The sequence below is a fragment of the Lemur catta genome, chromosome 9 (assembly GCF_020740605.2).
Source record: "Lemur catta isolate mLemCat1 chromosome 9, mLemCat1.pri, whole genome shotgun sequence".
NCBI lineage: Eukaryota > Metazoa > Chordata > Mammalia > Primates > Lemuridae > Lemur > Lemur catta.
The window spans coordinates 84,854,668-84,869,664 of NC_059136.1; the positions used below are offsets into that span (position 1 = coordinate 84,854,668).

A 14,997-nucleotide genomic window follows, 5' to 3' on the forward strand; every position below is an offset into this window, starting at 1 on the left:
TTGTTAAGATGTTGCCTGCCCCAATATTGATCTATAGTCAATGCAAACCCAATGAAAATCCCACCACATTTTATTGAAGTTGACAAACTAATAGTAAAATATGCAAGAAGTCGAGTTGTCAAAACAATCTTGAAAAAGAAGAACAAAGTTGGAGGACTCACACTTTCAAAATTTACTACAAAACCAGAGCAATCAGGAGAGTATGATACAGGCAAAAGGACAGACATACAGAGCAGTGGAACAGAACTGAGAGTCCAGAAATAAATTTATGGTCAACTTATTTTTGATAAAGATATCAAGACAACTTAATGTGGAAAATGTTCTAAAGTGTGACTGTAGCCCAACTCTGTGAATATACTAAAATCTATTGAAATGTACACTTACATGGGTAAACTATGTGGTATGGGAATTAGATCTCAAGAAAGCTATTACACATGGAGGGAGGGCGGGGGGGGGAGAGAGAGAGAGAGAGAGAGAGAGAGAGAGAGAAAGAGAGAGAGAGAGAGAAACTGTCAGAGATTGGAGGAGACTAGAGACATGAACTAAAGGCAATATAGAATCTTGGACTTGGGCCTGTAATAGAATAAGAACATTAGGGGAGAAACTGGTAAAATCCAAATAAGGACTGTAATTTAATTAATAGCATTATACCAAGGTTAATTTCTAGTTTTGATCATTGTGCCGTGATTATCTAAGATGTTAACATTAGGGGAATCAGGGTTAAGGATACTTTCTATGCCACCTTGCAACTCTTCTATAAGTCTTAAATTATTTCACAATAGAAAATTAAAAAAAACAGTGAGGTATCACTACACAATTAATAGAATGACTAAAATTTTATTAATAAAGACACACAATTCAAGTGCTGATGGAAACTCAGAACAACTGGAAATCTCTTATTTTTCTGGTAGGAATACAAAATGACACAACCAATTTGGAAAATGTTCTGGCAGTTTCTTACAAAGTTAAACATACTTACTATACAACCCAGCAATCCCATTCTTAGGCACTTACCCAGGAGAAATGAAAATGAAAATTTGTATTCATACAGAGACCTGTAAGTGAATGTCTTTAATAGCTTTATTCATAAGAGCCTTAAACTGGAAAGAACCCAAACGTCCATCCATCGACTGGTAAATGGATAAACAATCGTGGTACCGCCAACCAATGCAATAGTACTTGGTATTAAAAAGAAATAAGCTACTGACATATGCAACAACATGGATGAATCTCTAAAACATTATGCTAAAAGACAAATGTCAGAAAAAAAGGCAAACTATTATGTCAAAGAGCAGACCACAGGTTGGCAGGGGTAGACGGATGGGCAAGAAGAGTACTGACTGTAAAGGGATACGGGGAACTTTCTGCAGTGCTGGAAATGTTGTATATCTTCATTGTGGTGGTGATAGTTACCAGAATCACTAAGCTTTTAAAGAGTGAATTTTATTATACCTCAATGAACATAAAAAGGAAACATAAATCTAACTGGGGCAAATACGATACATAAAAGCAATACAAATATATAATAGAATATACATGAAGAAATGTTTAATTGTGCTATTATTCAAGTAGAACTATGAGATACTTTTTGTCATCTTTCAAGTTGATTAAGCTTTTAATTTTATCTTTTAATTTTATTTTTGTTAACTTTTTTCTTTTGGAGTAGTTTTTTTGAAATTTTAACACATGTTCATTTCATGTAACATAACTTATAATCAAGATACAGAAAAATTCCATCATCCAAAAAAACTTCATCATGCCCTCTCTTTATAGCTATTCCCTCTCCCCACCCATAACCCCTGTCAACCACTGATTTGTACTCCTTCCCCTATATTTTCCTCATTTTGAGAATGTCATATAATGGAAACGTACATATGTATGTAACCTTCAGAGAAGGGCTTCTTTCACTTAGCTTAATGCCTATGAGAGTCTTCCAAGTTGTGTGCATCAACAATTCATTTTTATTGCTGAATAGCATCCCACTGTATGGATATACCACAGTTTGCTTATCCACTCAACCACTGAAAGACACTAGAACATTATTGGTTTTTTTACAGGACCTTGAATAAAAAACTTTAATGAATAAAGAAATGAGAAATGAAAAAGATTAAAGTGCAAATAATTAAAATGAGAGAAATTTACTTTGAAAGGGTTGATGCCACCTTATAGTTGTGTGAATAACAGATTCTGATATTTCATTGGAACTACTATACTTTATAAAGGAATCTTAGCTAAGATAGGGGTGAAGATTCAATTTCATTAATTTTCTTGAATAAAAGATCAAAACAGAATAGGAGTAATTAGAAAAGCCAGGAGCAGAATTAAAGTTAGCCAAGATAAAGTATAGAGTTTATATGGTCTTGTCATCACTGCTTTATACTACATATTTCAAATATAATACTACAAAATTATATTCCCTTCTCTAAAATGTAATAGCCACATATAAAACAAACTGATATTCTTTAAGTGATGAATTTACTTGCTTGAAAATACCGTCAAAAAAGCGTTCCACTGTATGTGATAAAATAACTACTTTTTCTATTTCATGGCATGACTATAGCATTAAATAGGCAAACTAAACATTACTGCTACTAATAAAAATGGAAATTTCAGAAAAATTTTCTCCATTCTTATGAGGTCAAGCAATTCTAGAACAAAATTTTATAATTCAATAACCCAAACTTACCCTACTCTCTTCCACCAATTAAATGCACATAGAACACCATAATTATATTGTTTGAACCAGAAATAATCTTAGAGGTGGCCTAGAAAGTCCTAGGAAATTGTTCTATTCCAGTGTTTCCCAATGTTTCAGTCATTTAAGCACCTCTTTCATGGTACCTAGTATATTTCTACTGATTCACAATTTAAATTATTGTAGCAAAGACCGACTATATGCTTATCAATCCCATGTCCTCCTCCTGGGCATAAAGACACTTCAATTTCCCAGCTTAGGCAGGGGTGGGGAACTGCGGCCTCAGGGACACATGGGACCTTCTGGATCCTTGAGTGCAACCTTTTGACTAAATCCAAATTTTACAGAACAAATCATTTTAATAAAGGGATTTGTTCTGTGAAGTTCAGATTTGATTTAGGGGCCACACTTGATGATCCGAAGTGCCACATGTGGCCTTGAGGCCACAGGTTCCCAAGGCAAAGGAGCTATTCTTGCACTTCTAGGCCAGGCCCCAGGAAAATCCTCACCTTACTCTCTCCACCCCGCTGGACCTTGCCACTGCAGCTACAAGTAAAGGACTCCAAAACGAGGGGTGACGCAAAGCAAGTGGTCAGATTCCTGAGTCGCCTCTTGGAGGAGAACCAACCAAACAGCATCAGAACAGGGCAGAAGTGAGAAGTAAACTTATACTTACGGCTCTGAGAATTTGGGGTTGATGGTTATAATATTTTCATTAAATGCCTGGACTAATACCTTACTGTAAGTAATACTTTTACTTTAAAAAGAAATGTTATAGCACCATTCATAAATGAAAAACCACTTACTTTTAATATATTTTCAAACAAACACTTAAATGTATTAAAATAAGAAATGTTCATCTATGCATCACCTGAAATCATCTCATCTATAAAGAAAGTACTAAGAGTTCCAGTCTTCCAAACCTGAGAAAAATATCCATGAGGAAGACAGGAGAGGAACAAATATTTTGGAAAGAAATGAAGTTATGAAATTAAGTGGGCCTCAAATATGTCTTTTTTTAGGGGGAAAGAAACAATATTTAATTAAGAATCAAAGGCATAATACATAAGCACTCTAATAACTCAATATCCAAACAATCTCCTATCACTTACCTGTTTCTACATTAACATACAATACTTAGAGAACAGGAAATCCACATTTTTACGATTTTAATAGGTACTTTATTATCCTTTCTAATTTTTAACTAAACAATTTTCAAAAACAAATTATCTTTGCTCTACTTTTATTCTGCTTAACTAAAAGCTAATCAAGGACCATCCTAATATACAGTCAGCCCTTCGTACATGTGGGTTCTGCATCTGTGGATTCAACCAACTGCAGATGTAAAATATACTCCCCCCCAAAAAAAGGATGCTAATATCTGTACTAAATATGTACATTTTTTTTCTTGTCATTATTCTCTAAACAATACAGTATAACAATTTACATTGTATAAGGTATTGTAAGTAATATAGAGACGATTTAAAGTATAAAGGAGGATGTGTGTAGATTATATGCAAATGCTGTACCATTGTATATAAGGGATTTGAGCATCCAAGGATTTTGGTATCCACAGGAGGTCCTAAAACCAATCCCCCATGGTTAGTTACTAAGGAACAATTATATATAACAAGTTGTATAAAGCCACTTTTTTCAAAGTGTTTGTTACGTAATTACTAGATCAAAAAATTGTGAGAGTACATAATTGAAAGATAAATGAAAAAATTATGCAACCTGCCAGAAAGTTTCTAAGATCAAGTCTTCTTTTTGTTTTTCAAAGCAGTCCTTGCACTAAGCAGGTATATTGCATATATTATTATAATTAAACACAAGATCTCTTCCCATAACAGTTTTAGATCATTTATTTTTAACATATCTTAATAGTTTAAAAAGAAAATGTGTAGCATGGGTTTTATCATTTTTACTAGAAAATAAAGAAAATATTCTAAATACTAGTTTGGGTAAAAACTTAGCAACATGAAGTTTTCTCTGCAGTTAGATTATTATCATTAGAGGAAGAAAAATTTGTAACAAGAATAAATGAACAGAACTCTGAAGAAGAAAGGCTTTCTAGCCTCTGTTATTATATCTATTATCAAAATACCTCTCATGCATTAAGCCACATAAGAAGGGACCTTGCTTTACAGGCTATGACTCCTACATTGCTTTCTACTCCCCACTCTTTTAAAAAGTTAAAAATAATTTAGTTTATTTTTAAAACAAGTCAAGGGAAATAACATACTTATCAGATTTCCTTTTGCATCCCTGAGAGGAGCACCTCCTCCACCTTTTCCCCAGGGGTTGTAAGTTCTCATTTCAGCTTCTAATTTAGCCTCATATTCTTCTTTTTCTTCACGTTCTTTCTTCCTTCTTTCTTCTCTTTCCCGAATCTTGACAACATAAGATATATTTAAATTAAGCGCTGACAAGTATTCTCATACAAGAGGTTAGTAATCCTAGATGTTATTTTCTTTTTCATGTTAGAAAAATAAATTGGAGATGTTTTTTCAGTAGGCTTCGCTGCAAAGTCTACAATCGCAGTATATGTAATACCCAATTTAAAAACACTCCAATGGCTGCAATAGATTCCGGCTGTTCCCCCATATTATGCCACCAGAGGCCTTTCCAGCCACTAAGGCTACTTCAGACTCAACCAACACCTCCCTCCCTCACCCAACTTCCACCTGAGCCATTCCCTCCCTAACCTTGCCAGTTGCAATGGGATCATCAGGATCTCCCTATGTTCCTTTGTCACTTATCCCTTGAGGGGAATTCCCCAGCCACGATTCTACTCCTTACCTCACCAGACCTACTCTCCCTAAGCAAACTGGATTCCCAGATTTCAGCGAGGTTGAAGGTATAAAACTCTTTGCGGTATGCTAGGCTACTTTAAGTACAGGTATACATTGTTTTATTGTGCTTTACTTTATTGCACTTCGCAGATATTGTGTTTTTCACAAATAGAAGGTTTGTGGCAACCCTGGATCAAACAAGTCTGTCAGTGCCATTTTTCCAACAGCATGTGCGAACTTCATGCCTCTGTATCAACTTTTGGTAATTCTTGCAATATTTCAAACTTTTTTATGACTATTATATCTGTTGTGGTGCTCTGAGATCAGTGATCTTTGATGTTACCATTATAACTGTACCGAAGCATCATGAACCATACTCATATGACAGCAAACTTAATCGATAAATGGTGTGTAGGTTCTGACTGCTCCATCAACTGGCCATTCCTCTGTTTCGCTCCCTCTCCTTGGGCCTCCCTAATCCCTGAGACACAACATTATTGAAATTAGGCCAATTAATAACTCTGCAATGGCCTCTAAGTGTTCAAGTGAAAGGGCACATCTCTCATTGAAATCAAAAGCTAGAAATGATTAAGCTTAGTGAATAAGGCATGTCAAAAGCAAAAGACAGGCCAAAAGCTAGGCTTCTTGTGCCAAATAATTAGCCTAGCTGTGAATACAAAGCAAAAGTTCTTAAAGGAAATTAAAAGTGCTACTCCAGTGAACACATGAATGATAAGAAAGCAAGACAGTCTTACTGCTGATATGGAGAAAGTTTTAGTGGTCTGGATAGAAGATCAAACTAGCTACAACATTCCCTTAAGCCAAAGCCTAATCCAGAAGGCCCTAACTCTCTTCAATTCTATGAAGACTGAGAGAGGTGAGGAAGCTACAGAAGTTTGAAGCTAGCAGGTTGGCTCATGAGGTTGCAGCCATCTCCATAACATAAAAGTATAAGGTGAAACAGCAGGTGCTGACAGAGAAACTGCAGCAAGTTGTCCAGAAGATCTAGCTAAGATCACTAACAAAGGTGGCTCTACTAAGCAACAGATTTCCCACGCAGACAAAACAGCCTTCTCTTGGAAGATGACGCCACCTAGGACATCATAGCTATTAAGGAGAAATTAATGCCTGGCTTCAAAGCTTCAAAGGACAGGCTGAGTCTCTGTTAGGGGCTAATGCAGGTGCTGACTTTTTACCATTCAGAAAATCTTAGGACCTTTAAGAAAAATGCTAAATCTACTCTGCCTGTGCTCTAGAAACAGAACAAAGCCTAGATGTCAGCACATCTGTTTACAGCCTGGTTTACTGAATATTTGAAGCCCACTGTTGAGACCTACTGCTCAGAGAGATTCCTTCCAAAAGATTCCATTGACAATGCACCTGATCACCCAAGAGCTCTGATGAAGATGTACAAAGAGATGAATGCTCTTTTCATTCCTGCTAATACAACATCCATTCTGCAGCCCTTGGATCAAGGAGTAATTTCAACTTTCAAGTATTATTTGAGAAATACATTTTGTAAGTCAATAGCTGCCATAAATGGTGATTCCTCTGATGGATCTGGGCAAAGTAAAATGAAAACCTCCTGGAAAGGATTCACCATTCTAGATGCCATTAAGAACATTTGTGACTCATGGGAGGAGGTCAAAACATCAACATTAACAGGAGCTTGAAAGAAGTTGATTCCAACCCTCATGCATGACTTTGAGGGCCTTAGGACTTCAGTGTAGGAAGTAACTGTACATGTAGTAGAAATAGCAAGAAAACTAGAATTAGAAGTGAAGCCTGAAGCTGGGAATAAATTACAGCAATTTCAGGATACAACTTGAACAAACGAGGAGTTGCTTCTTAAGGATGACCAAAGAAAGTGGTTTCCTGAAATGGAATCTACTCCTGGTGAAGCTGCTGTGGACATTGGTGAAATGACAACAAAGGATTTAGAATATTCCATAAACTTAGTTGATAACACAGTGGCAGGATTTGAGAGGACTGACTCCAACTGCAAAAGAAGTTCTACTGTGGGTAAAATGCTATCAAATAGCATCACATGCTACAGAGAAATCTTTCGTGAAAGGAAGGGTCAATCGATATGGCAGACTTCACTGTTGTCTCATTTTAAGAAATTGCCACAGCTACCCCAACTTTTGACATTCACCGCCCTGATTAGTCAGCTGCCATCAATATCAAGGCAAGACTCTCCACCAGCAAAAGGATTATGACTCTCCAAAGGCTCAAAAGATCGTTAGCATTTTTAGCAATAAGGTACCTTTTAATTAAGGTATTTACATTGCTTATTTAGGCATACTGCTATTGCACACTTAATAGAGTACAGTATAGTACAAACGTAAGTTTTACATGCACTGGGAAACCAAAAAATTCACGTGACTCACTTTATTGTGATATTTGCTTTACTACAGTGGTCTGGAACCAAACCTGCAGTATTTCCAAGGTATGCCTGTACAGCTTTTAAAGCATACAAAACAAATGCATTCTTATCATCACTAAGCATAAGCATCAGGGTTGTTCTGTGGAGACACATGGATAGGCAATGAACAAATACCTACATATTAGAAAGTCACTTTTGAACTCATAACCATATGCACAGTAAATTTAAGCAACCTTTTTCTCCAGCACAGCCAAAGAAGTTATCACACACATAAAATAGACCTCTAGAGTTGGGAAATCTAGTTTTGTCAGTGGTGTTTTTAATATGCTCATTCAAAAACAGATTCTTAATTCAAAATTCAGTCTTTTATTTTTAGAATCCTAACATACAAAATAAAATGTTGATAATTCTATAATTTTAAAAATCTATCTTTCAAGAAAGTTGCCCATGTAGAAGTTGAACAAAAGTACTTTTAGAAGAAACCCAAGTGGAACTTTATTTAAAAAAGTACCTCAGTTAGATACATACCTACCAAGAGTCCTCAGGCCCTCTCAGAGATAAGGGAATTCCTCAAAGAATCACACACCAAATATGGGATGATACTTAACTCTTAAACTCTCTTCAAACATTACAAATTATTATACAACAGAATCCATTACCCTACTCCCCAAACATGATCTATTTCTTGTATTCCACATCTTGGTTTATAGCGTCATTATTCTCCTAGATTAGAACACTTGCACTCATCTTCAAGCCCTCTGTTCTTTCTCATTCCCTATATCCAAGTCCTGTCAGTGAAACCTCAGAATTGTCTCTTGGATGTCCTTCCCATCTTCTCCATCTGGTTCAGGGCCTCACCACCTCCCTACTGAACTACCTCAATAATTTACTGAAAAATTTCTCTGCCACATCTCTTTCCCCATTGTTCACACCAAAGCCAATTATCTTCCTACAAGATAAATCTGCTCACATTAACCAATCCTGTCATTTCTCTTTCTTGGCTTAAAATTTCTTTCCTTAGGCTGCCTATAACAGATGAAAGTGAAAACCCTTTATTAGCCAGTCAATCACAATCCAGCACAACCTAACTCTATACCCTTTCTCCCACACTAATTCCATTCCTAGTATACATCCTATGATAGTATACACCAGCAATTTCGAAGCTATTCATCATACAACACACAGCTCAAATATCAACTATCATGTTAAGAAAACCTCCCAACTGTCACAGGTAATTATTTTCCCTAGCCTATATTTCCAACAGCATTCCACTGTATCTATTTTAAAACTTACCATATTGAATTGTAATTAACTGGTTTTTATTCTCCACTGTCACACTCTGCATTCTAAAGGACCACTGTGCTAACACTTAAGACGTTCAACAGTAAATGAAGGAATGAATGAATACCTGCTGCTGCAAAGCCTCTTGGTAAGACTGAAGTGACTGTTTGGAAGGTTTTGGTTTATCTTCAAAAACCAATCCTGAATTTATTGCATGATCACTTGTAAATTTCAGTTCATTGTGTCCAATCGTATTCCTACATCAAATAATTAAATAATAAATAATTTGAATCCATCTATGACAAAGCAAGAAGAAGAAAATTAAACACTCCTTTGAAATAGCATGGCATATAAATACATTTAAAAATAGAGAAGGACATTTCTCTATAAGCCAAAGAAGAATCCTTAAGTGACTCCTTCCTAAGCTTTCCCTCCTGCCTCTGCTTTGACAATCCATGGAACTTTCAAATTTGCTGGATTTATTTCTTGACCTAGGTGGCAGTTACATAGGAATGAAAAAAAGTTTGTGATAATTCACCAAGCAGTACAATATGACTTAGGCACTTTACTGAACACACAGAAATAATAACACAATGAAAGTCCCACAAGTAACACCATAATAGCTAATGATTTACTTAAAAATGATTTACTAATAAAATGACTTCCTAGTCATTTCAAGAAGAAAACAATTATAGTAAATAAATTTTTTTAAAAACTCAAAAGAAAACAAAAAAGTTTAAAACATATTGTAGTTATAGTAATATAAATCACAAGCAATAAAGTGCTGTGCTGTGTCTTAAACATAACACACATTTAAGTACAGGAATATATCCACTTTGAAGATACTCAGACTTTTAAAAATATAAATTATAAAAGATAAATTCAAATGTTGGTTTTATAATAAAATCATAATTATAAAAAACAAACTACAAAAGTCTTTTCTTCTCCAAAAACAACATCACTTTAAATAATGAGTTTCCTTTGTGTACTTAGCTTATCCAACTTATTACAATCTTATTAGCATAAACAAGTATGTTTATGTATAATGTCAAAGTGGAGTATGATGTGGGTAAAAGGGAAGCTGAGAACAAGAGCAAATGGTTCCCAACTGACCTGAACTTTTTCAAAGCAAGGGGGCTCTTCAGGTGTAAATGAATAGAGAGGGCTAAGAGGGTTTGGCTGAGTAAACCCACTCTCTTAAAATATACTAGTTATAAATTGGATGGTAAACAAATTATCTCAATTATCTATTTCACTCATTATCCTTCCTCACTCACAGACCCAAATTCTTGGCCTTTTTTTATCAACTCCTCTCTGGCCCAAAAAAGAAAGGGTTTAAGGACACATGTAGTCAGATCAGGATGGGAGGAAGGGAGGAAATGTTAGGGGTATTAAGTACAGTTGTCCCTTGGTATACATGGGGGACTGATTCCAGGACCCTCTGCCTATACCAAAATCACACATACTAAGGTCCGGAAGTCAGCCCCAGGAGCTTCTGTATACGAAAAGTCTGCCCCCCATATATGTGGGTCTCACATCCTAAAAATATTGTATTTTTAATCTGCATTTGGTTGAAAACAAAGCTGCATATAAGTGGACCTGCACAATTCAAATCCATGTTATGAAAGGTCAATTGTATACAATTCAATGATGTTTACAGAATTTATAGAGTTGTGCAACCATCACCACAATCCAGTTTTAGAACATTCCCATAACTCAAAAATATCCCTCATACCCGTATGCACTCATTCACCACTTGCCCCCCAACCCCCAGCCCCAGGTGATCACTAAGTAAACAGCCTGCTTTCTGTCTCTATAGATTTGCTCTTTTTGGACATTTGATACGAATGGAACCATACAATATGTATAGATTCTTTCACTTAGCATAATATTTTTAAGGTTCATTCATATGATAGCGTATCAGTAGTTCACTACTACTTATTGCTGAATAGTACTGCATTGTATGAATATAATACATTTTGTTTATCCATTCACCAGTTGAGGGACATTTGAATTGTTTCCACTTTTTGGCTATTATGAATAATGCTGCCGCTACTATAAACATTCATATACAAGTCTGTTTATTATACATTTTTCTGTTGGGGAGGGTTCTGTGCAAGATAGGTTTTGGATTATTTTTTTGGTTTTTTTTTTCCTTTTTATAGACGTAGAGGGTACAAGCACAGTTTTGTTACATGGACATATTGCCCATCTGTGAAGTGCCATCACCCGAATAGTGTACATTGTACCCATTAAGTAATTTTTCCTCCCTCCCTCCCTCCCTCCCTCCTCTCCTCCTACCTTCCTGCCCTCTCACCCTTCCAAGTCTTCAATGTCTATCGTTCCACTCTCTATGTCCATGTGTACACATTATTTAATTCCCGCTTACAAATGAGAACATGTGGTATTTGACTTTCTGAGTTATTTCACTTAAGATAATGGCCTCCAGTTCCACTTTTGTTGCTGCAAAAGACATGATTTCATTCTTTTTTTTATGGCTGAGTAGTATTCTTTGGTGTATATATACATTTTCTTTATCCAATCATCCACTGATGGACACTTAGCTTGATTCCATATATTTGATATTGTGAATAGTGCTGCAATAAATATATGAGTGTAGGTAACTTTTTAACATAATGATTTCTTTTCCTTTGGGTATGTACCCAGTAGTGGGATTGTTCAATCTAATAGTTCTTAGTTCTTTGAGAAATCTCCTTACTGTTTTCCATAGAGGTTGTACTAATAATTTACATTCCTACCAACAGTGTATAAGCATTCCCTTTTCTTTGCATCCTTGCCAACATCTTTCATTTTTTGATTTTTTAATAATAGCCATTCTGACTGGTATAAGATGGTATCTCACTGTGGTTTCAATTTGCATTTCTCTGATGATTTGTGATGTTGAGCATTTCTCTAGATTATATGCCTAGGAGCAGGTAAGTTTATGTTTAACTTTTTAAGAAACCACCATTTCCTGTAACTGCTTTTTATACATTGATTTTGCAATCAGTAATTATGCTAAAACTTTCATGTTAATTCTAATATTTTATCTGTATATTCTTTTGAAAACAATATCAGTTTACTCTCTTCCTTTCTAATCTTTGTACCTGTCTTTCTTTCTTTCTCTTTTATTTTTGGCCTTGCTGAAATTATTAAGCCCTAAAAGGAAGTGGTGATAGTAAGAGTAACCTCAAAAAGAATGTTTTAAATCTATCATCAAGTAAAATGCATAATGTAGATTTTTCATGTTTATGCTTTCTCAGTTAAATAGGTTCCCCTCTAACCTATTTTGCTAAGTTTTAAATCACTAATGGATAATGAATTATTAAAGCTTTTTCTGTATCTTTTAAGATGATCATATAGTTTTCTTTATTCTGTTAATACGGTAATTACAGTAATCGATTTTATATCTAATACCAATTAGCTCTTAGATATATCAGACACTGTTCTAGACACTTTACATATTTTAATTCATTCAATCCTCACAACAACCCTGAGAGTTAATACCATTATTATCCCAATTAACAGACAAGGAATGGAAGGAAGAAACAGGACCCAAGGTAATAGATGGTAAAGCCAGCATTCGAAGCAAGGCAATCTGGCTGCAAAGTCCATGCTCTCAATTGACATGCTCTACTGCATTTAACCATTCTCTATTCCAGAATAACTCCAATTTAGGATGAATTATCCTTTTTATACATTGCAAGTTCAGTTTTACAGTTTTTGTCTATGCTTATGAGTGAAAGTAGCTTATAATTCCACATTTTCATACTGGCTTTGTCAGGTTTATGTATCAAGATTATGACAGTCCCATAATAATAGATGGAAAGTATTCCCTCATTATATATTCTGTATTAGTATGTGTAAGATTGGATTTTTTTGTTGTTGTTGAATGATTGATAGAATTTACCAGTCCATCTAAGCCTGGAGTTTATTTTGTGGGAAGAATTGAAACTTCAGATCCAATTTATTAACAGTTTTGATATTCAGGTTTCTACAAGTCAGTTTTATTAAGTTAAATTTTAATAGGAATTTTTCTTCACCTAAATTTTCATATTCATTTGCATAAAATCAGTCATAATATTTCATAAATGCTTATTGTCTTTTTAAGGTTTACTACAACTATCGTGACAGTTCCTTTTTCATTCTTTTTTTTTTTTTATTTCAGCTCATCATGGGGGTACATAAGTTCAAGTTATATACAATGTCCATGTCCTGCCCATCCCCCCGAGTCAGAGCCTCAAGCGTGTCCATTCACCAGACAGTTCGCCTGGCACTCACCATGTAGTCATACCTCCATCCCCTCCCCCCACCCCCCACCTCCCCGAGTCAGCACCCTCATTTACTCCTGTCTCTCTTTTACCTTGATCAACCTTCAAAAGAGATCTATTTTATCAGTCTTTTCAAGGAACCGATGTTAGACAGTCGATCCTCTATACTGTATGCTTCTATTTTATTAATTTCTGTTCTGTCCTTTATTCTTTCTTTCCTTGATTCTTTGGGTTTACTTTACTGCTTTTTTTTCTACTTATTAGATGCATGATCATTATTTTAGTTTTCACCCCATTTTATATACTTTCTCATTTCTTCTTTATTTTCTAATTTCCAACATATGGAGATTTTTTAATTTTTAAAATGCATCTCTAGCTGAAATGGTCCCTAAGATATCAATCCACTAGAATTTACTAAGACTTGCTTATAGGGCTAAGATGCAATGAGTTGCATAAATATTCCTGTGAGATTAGAAAAAAATAGGTATTCTGAAATTTGGAGTACATTTTTATACATTTCCATTAGAATAAGCTTATTAATTATGCTAAGTGAATTCTTCTAAAACCTTATTATTTATTTACTTTATCTATCACTTATGGGCAAAAGTGATAACATCTCACACTATGATTCTGTATTTGTCTCTTTTTTCCATATAGTCATTTCAAATTTCACTTTGAGGCCATATTACTGGGTACACAAAAATTTTTAATTATTATTTTGTCCTCCTAAAATGAACCTTTACTCTTTACAAAAGAATCCTTTTTTTCTCAAAGCTTTATGACTGAAAAATACATTTTATCTGATGTTAATAGAGCTAAATAAACATTGTTTTAATTCATATTATTCTAGTATATGTTTTACTTTCAACTTTTCTATGTCATTATTTAAATATATGTCTTACAAGTAACAGGTAGCTTCGATTTTGCTTTTGTATCTAGTATAACAAACTTGCTCTTTGTACTGGAATTTTGAAGTAGGTACTTAACCATTTACTGATACTAAATTTAATTTGGATTTATAATGAGGTTAAGTAGGTACCTTAAACTTACATGTTTTTTTTTCTCTCCTTCTGGAAGTTAAGCAAATTCTTAACTCATTCCATATCCAAAGTTGAAAAGGATCAGTTACTAAAATAAACCATTTCCCAATTTTGTTGTGGTTCTCCCTTTTTGAATTTTTTTTCTTCTATTATGTAAGTGGTACCTTCTATTCCTATACTTTTAGTGGTTAACCTAGAAATATAATACCATACCTATACTTACAAAAGACTGAATCTAATCAAAATCTTTACCATCCTCCCAAATGATACAAAGATTAACTGTGTGCCAAAGTAATAAAGTATATGGAAAGAAGATAGTGTATACACCAAAATAGCTAACAGGGTCACAGGTTCCTTCCACCTCTAATTAGGCCAAAATGCTTGGAAATAAACAGATACATTGAAAAGTAATTGGTTTGTAAGAAAATTTAGCTGGTCACTCAGTTATCTGACTTTTATTATTATGTAACAAGTTTATACTCTTTAAATGTGGCATTCAGAAAAATTTAATAGAAAACAAATAACTTAAAAA

General features: G+C 34.6%; 1 protein-coding gene across 10 annotated transcripts in view; it reads right to left on the minus strand.

Annotated features, from left to right (window-relative positions):
- CSPP1 (centrosome and spindle pole associated protein 1) overlaps positions 1–14,997 on the minus strand; it is a 114,467-nt gene that overhangs the window by 48,156 nt on the left and 51,314 nt on the right. For all 10 annotated transcript variants that reach the window (XR_006737144.1, XR_006737145.1, XM_045560550.1 and 7 more), the window contains 2 exons: positions 9,282–9,411; positions 4,938–5,085 (listed from right to left, as the gene is read on the minus strand). Coding sequence is in view for 8 of the 10 variants with exons in the window: in XM_045560550.1 (XP_045416506.1) it covers positions 4,938–5,085; positions 9,282–9,411 (278 nt within the window). In the remaining 2 variants the exon portion in view is untranslated. The remainder of the gene's footprint in view (positions 1–4,937; positions 5,086–9,281; positions 9,412–14,997) is intronic.